Source organism: Morone saxatilis, unplaced genomic scaffold (assembly GCF_004916995.1).
Source record: "Morone saxatilis isolate NCDOM2014 unplaced genomic scaffold, NCSU_SB_2.0 Contig23, whole genome shotgun sequence".
NCBI classification, from domain to species: domain Eukaryota; kingdom Metazoa; phylum Chordata; class Actinopteri; family Moronidae; genus Morone; species Morone saxatilis.
Genome location: NW_023339796.1, coordinates 5,413,392 through 5,419,541, shown reverse-complemented (window position 1 = coordinate 5,419,541; position 6,150 = coordinate 5,413,392). Strand labels below are relative to the sequence as shown.

Genomic DNA, 6,150 nt, shown 5'->3' with positions numbered 1-6,150 from the left:
TTTCTATTTTTTCTATTTTTTTTATTGCATGTTTGCACCGTGGGTCCGAGAGGACTGAAATTTCATTTGTGCTGTATGTCGTGCATGTATAGCACATCTGACAATAAAGCTGACTTGACTTGCTCCTCAGTTGCATTTATACAAACAAATCACAGACATAAACGCAACATGTAAAGCTGTAAAGAACAAACTCTCTACTTGCAATGATGCTCACCACTGGTCAGAGCAGAATGACAGGTGACACAGACGCGAGCCTCCTTCCTGTCCATGTACACGAGCCTGCACTTCAGGCTGCAGCACGTCGCACAGAACACCTTAAAAACACAAACACACTATTTACACCACGTTCCTATAAAGGATGAGCACGCTGGACCAAATACATTTCTCCAAATGATTATATTTCAACTGTGAAGGTTTTTTTAAAGTGAAGAATTGCGATTAAGCGTGCAGCAAATGTACCGTTTTGTGGATATTGATTCCCTGTACTTTGCTGGCACTCCCAACGAGCTACAGCTGTGTACAAGGCACTTCATTTTTAAAGGATTAGCACCTCCTTACACATCATTATCCCGTAACATTTAGTACACATTAGACAGAAGGTGGAGGATCCTTTTAATTTCAGCGTTGTAAACTGGTGTGTGGGTCCACCGGTCGGGTTGTGGAGGCACCGAGGATCCCGCTGCGTCTGTTGTTTGCGGGCCCGCTGCTGGTGTCAGTATTACTGCAGTGGCAGCTCCTCCCTGCTCAAGTGGCAGAGACTGTGTTTGTTTACCACCAGGGGAAATTAAGTAGCAGTCCGGCGATTTTCCAGTGCAGTGTCAGCGGCCACATCTTCACTTTAAAGCACTGTGCTGCATGTGTGGGTGGACATGATGCTAGAAAGCCCTGAAATTAAACTTATTTATCAAAGCACATTATTTAACTTACCTCCTCCTGCAAAGCTCTTCACCGGTGGAAGATTACTCTGTTAGGGATTTTAAAAGTTGCAATGCATTTCTCGTTTCTCATCCTAGTAACTATGATTTCTGTCTTTTGTTTGAACGTTTTTATCCTGTTTTGTTTCCAGTGTAATTAGTACATTTTCTGTGTCTGTGTCCAAGAGGATTTACTGCAATCTGCCTGACGCACAAACACTACGGGGTTGATTCTTCCAGGTATATCACAGTAAAATAAAAATCTTTGGGTTTGGAAATGTTTGTCAGGCATTAATCGAGAAAATAATATGAAGATTAAATTATAATGAAAACAATTAGTTGCAACTCTTGTGTCCTGAAAAAGATCCTACACAGCAAAGAAACCCAGGATGAAGGCATCAGCTAAATCTCAAAAATACAAATGTAGTAGATTAAAGCAAAAGAAAGAAACCTCCATTGTTCTACTGCTGCATAACACTGCTATAGGTCGCCACTATGGGATGTTAACTGCATTCCTGGAGTTATTTTCTGCTCAAGTGTTTTGCAAGTTTAGCTTTCTCTAAATCTGTCTTGAAAGGCCAACATCATTTGGCGAGTCCCAGAAACAACAGTGAGGCAGATTTTTAATGTCATGTAGTCTATAAAGGTTAGTGTAGGGCGGAGAAAACGCACCTCTTCACTTTTCTGATTTATTCCTACCTGGATGATTGTTGGCACAAAATAAGAACCGTTCATTCTGAGGCACTAACCCCAAAATTAACCTTTTGATTCTTTAGACGCAGACGATCTTTGTTGTACTGGTAGCAGCACTTTGTCTATTATTATATGATAATAAACATCAATACACAACAGAGCAGAATTGTTTCATCAGTGAAGTTACTGTGTTTGTTTGTTACAGTGCTCAGAACTGACCTTGCCACAGGCCCTGCAGTGGTGCCTCCTCTTGGTGAAGGTGAACTTGACGTCACATTTCATACAGACAGGAGCCTGGGAGTCGGGCACCCACACAGGGGCGACCTCTCCCAGGGAGCTGGCGGGTTTCCTGCACAGAGCGCCCTGTTGACCCGCCTGGAGGTCGTTGTCGGGGCTCTCCGAGGGCATCGTGGGAGCAGAGTGGACGGCACTATCACCGTTCACCCCGACTGCACTCGGATCAGTCCCGCTGAGTGTAGTTTCAGGCGGCGTGCCTCTCCGACACTGGTTCTCCTGGTTTTTGTTCTTGCTGACGGCGGCCGGCCCGAGCTGATTTTGGACCTGGCCCGACGGCGGCTGTGGGATCTGGAGCTTGAGGCTGACCGGCTGCTTCGGTCGTGCGCCTCCGTAAGGAACGCTGACCGGCTGCAGCCGACTGTTGTTGAGTTTTGGTTGGATGCTACCTGACCCCACTGCTCCTCCTCCTTCGCCGTTCTCCTGCTTGCTTTCCTCCATTTCTTTCTCCTCAGTGACAGAGTCCTCTTTGGAGGGAACAGGAGAGGGAGAAAAACCCTCCTCCTCCTCCTTCTCTTCTGTCTCTTTAGGTTTGGGATGGCTACTGTTCTCTTGCTCCAAACCATTAGGAAGGCTTGTTATTCTGAGGAGCTGATCTATCTGTCCCTCTGGACTCCTCTCGTTTTCCTCCACTCCAGCGCTGTCATGAGGAGACACACCGTTCTCCTCCACCTCACAACCAGCCTGAACGTCTCTCCCCCTGTTTGGGAGACTTTCTACTTGCTCCTCCTTTAAGTTTGCAGTCTGTTTCTCTTGACCTTTGTCCTGTAAAGAAGCTGTAATGACCTCCTCTTTCACACTTTCCCCATTTTCTGTTGTTGGTTCCACATTCGGATGAATTTTCAGAGACGTAGTTTCTTCCTGTCCTAACCCAACCTCAAAGTTAAAGTGAGTGTGAGTGGAGCCGCCTCCTCCTCCTGCTGGAGCCGCCTCCTCCTGATGAGGTTTCACCTCCTGGTCAGGACCAGCAGGCTGGTTATCTGGAGGAGAACGTATGTCCTTGCTGAGCCCATCTAGCTGCGGGCTGGCAGGGCAGCCGTTCTCCACAGCACTACAGGCCGTCACAGGGGGCGGCGAGGCGTCGTCTGTGCCCACCAGTTTGCCGATGTTGGGCTGGGGGAGCGGCGGGCTGTGGACGTCTGCCGGCCTCTCCTCTGCCCAGGACGGAGGTTCGGGACCGGGGTGTCTTTTAGGGTCGCCCCCCGGGGAGGCGCTGGAGGAGGAGGAGTCGGGGAGGGTCTTGAAGGGCAGCGGACTCTCCCGGGGGCTGAGGTCTGCGTGGGCCAGGGCGGGGTTCAGAGAGAGCAGGTGGGCTGGTGGGGCCAGGATCTGGGTCCACTTGGCATCTGAGAGAATTGGATTGTCTGTCTCATCTGGCAGAGAAAAGAAGAAGAGAAGAGAAGAGAGGAAAACTGACGATTATATGGCTCTCACTCTGAGCTATTCGTCATGAATCCTTAGTCTGTATATTGAGTTATTAATCGACCCAATAGTGACCTTTTGGCCAAATGATTTTCAACAGCTTGCAGGTTTCTTGTCATGTCAGAGACACGAAACAGAAAAGAAGAAGTGTCACGACAGGAAGCCTCAAACGAACTGCCACAGAGAACCAATACAAAGATACACATTCCCAGGTGATCGAAAGAGCTAAAAATGGCAGGAACAAACCAGGGGACAAATTGAGAAATGAGGTTGGCATGGAGAGGGAAATTAGTGTGGATGGACTGGGAAATTCTGAGAAAGTGGGCCAAACGACTCGGTCCCCCACGGGAGCCATCAGTCAAGCTGACACATGAATGCTGTGTAATAAGAGCGGAAACTCTTTAGAATATTTATTCCGAAACAAAAACCCTCCACTGGAATTCATGCTAAGCTGTTTTAGTACGGGCTTCTTCAGGCACACATACGTTAACTCACACAGAGTTGATTTGCCAAGCTGGATCTCTGGCAGAGCACACACAGATAATCACTCACAGCCAAAACACACACTGAGCTCACAGTACCGCCGAAATATGCTGTGTGCGGAGGACTGGCCTTTCTTCTGGGGTCGTCTGCCATAAATCCAGAAAAAGAGGGGTCTTGACTCTGTAATGAGCCGTTTGTACCGGAGAGCGGAGAGTATGCAGATACACAGCTCGGTAACGCAGTGTTTACTCTACAATCACCATAAATAAACTGGAAAAAAAAGCCCCCGAACACAATTTCTTTACTTATTTTGAGCATTAAGTGTGAAGAAGAAGAAGAAGAAAAAACCCTCTTGTCTTGCACCAATAACACAGTTTCACACAAGCCCGAGGGAAATGGATAATCCAATTAGTCCTATTCCCTGTGTGCACACCCTCAATCACCACCTGTAAATGTTACTCAAACTCATTGGGCGGTGGCTGATGATTTACTCGTGTGTTACATAACGCCGCCCTAAACCGCAGCTCCTCTGAAACGCCTCCTCGTCCCCTCCGTCTCCTCTCAGCGACTCGCTGTTTGTCCCCACGTCTGCAGCTCACCTTCGTTCCGCTCAAACTCGTCCAGCACCTTGTCCAGGTTGAAGGCCTCGGCCTGGAAGTAATTCTCCATGGGTCAGGAGGCTCCACCCTGCCGACGGCCGCGTGAACCTAGAAGCAGGAAGAGCGTGTCCTTAATGCAGAATCCGTTCATTTCCAGACTGTATGTCCCCCACGGCCTGAATCATATCTGTCTACTCATTTTAATATGATCTGCTGAAATAGAAATATCCCCTCTGTTTCACTCTTACTCCTCATGTTCCTCCCTTCCCGTCCTCTCTTTTGTGATCACTCCGGGGTCACAGAGATAATGAAACGGATCAGACAGTCTCTTTTTTAGATTGGGAAGGTTACGGAGCGAATTATACGTCGTGGATTATAAAGTAACAAGGTGACATCCAGGAACTTATTTATATAAATTCTCTAAGGAAAGGTGTTTCTGTATTTCTTAAGCCTCTTTAAGCCAAGAAGAGTTTCATTATATCTATTTTATTTTGTTATTTAAAGTGTATTTCTTTTTTCTTATCTGCTGTGTTCAATCTGGAGCTGTGGTAACAAGTTAATCCCCCCTGTAAAAAAACAACATATTTGTTTGGTACAAACCCTAAAAAATGTGACATCATCTGTTTTTCCCCCCCAATGATAATCAAATTGTGATGCGAAATGATTATTCCAACTAATTGTGAATCAAAAACAAACTGTCAACTGTCCTACATTATATAATAAAAGTAACAGGGCTGCAACTAACGATTATTTTAAACTATCGATTATTACTGAAAAAGGCTCATAATAATCTTTAACTTACTTTCTTTGTGCAAAACCATAAATATTAAATTTACAATGTTTTAAAAACAGAGAAAAACACAAATTTTAACCATTTAAGAAGCGTTTGTCAGTTCTGCCTGAAAAAATGTGAAATTGATTATCTAAGCCGGTAATCTTTCTGTCGATCGACTAATCGTTTCGTCTCTAGATGAAACACCGACCCAATGACAGTGAATGACTGAACAAAAACAAGTCAAGGCAACGCTTAAGAGAGGAGAAAGGACATCATTTTAAAGACATTAAGATCTTCACTGACTGTTTCTTAGTAATGGTTGCTTGTCGGAGCAAAACCTGTCCTACTAGAAAACTCACTGGAGGTTCATTTGAATGAAAGTATAATGTTAAAACATAAAATTCAAATGTTCCTCCTCTTTGCTCTACACTGACTGCAGCTGATGGCATACAAGTCAAATCACAATCATACGCTCTGTCGGTTTTTCAGGTATTATAAACGTTATCATGATGAACTGGTTTGTTTTATAACTTGGAAATGTTCTATACTTTATAGTTTACATTTCCCGCTCTGGGGGGAAAATCCTGAATTAGCCTTTAGTGTTGAAATGAAGCAGCTCTCTCTGTCGGTCCTCACCTGCACAGAGGTCCTCCTCAGCAGTCCCAGGTGGTGTTTTTATCTTAGCGGGTTTCCCTCTCAGCTCTCACTTCACCCAGTCTGGCGAGCGCCCAGCGCCCACACCTACGACACAAGTTGAGACACCGTTCAGTAAAGAGCTGCTTCACTACGAGGTGACACAATGCGTGTGGTTACAGCTAAAAACCAGAATTAATCTGCAGTTATTACGATGATTGATTCACTGCTGCCGCTTTTCAAATGTGAGGATTTGATGCTTCTTCTTTTATAGGATAGTAAACTGGATATCTTTTATTTAAAGGGACACTTCGCCCATTTGCATTAAGCTTTGTAT

General features: G+C 45.5%; 1 protein-coding gene across 1 annotated transcript in view; it reads right to left on the bottom strand.

The window, feature by feature from the left end:
• The window catches only part of zfyve9a (zinc finger, FYVE domain containing 9a), a gene marked incomplete in the record, with an annotated part of 22,223 nt that overhangs the window by 11,610 nt on the left and 4,463 nt on the right, over positions 1 to 6,150 (bottom strand). Inside the window, 4 exon segments of the mRNA XM_035670565.1 lie at positions 215 to 314; positions 1,827 to 3,274; positions 4,406 to 4,513; positions 5,817 to 5,921. Of these exon segments, the coding sequence (XP_035526458.1) occupies positions 215 to 314; positions 1,827 to 3,274; positions 4,406 to 4,475 (1,618 nt within the window).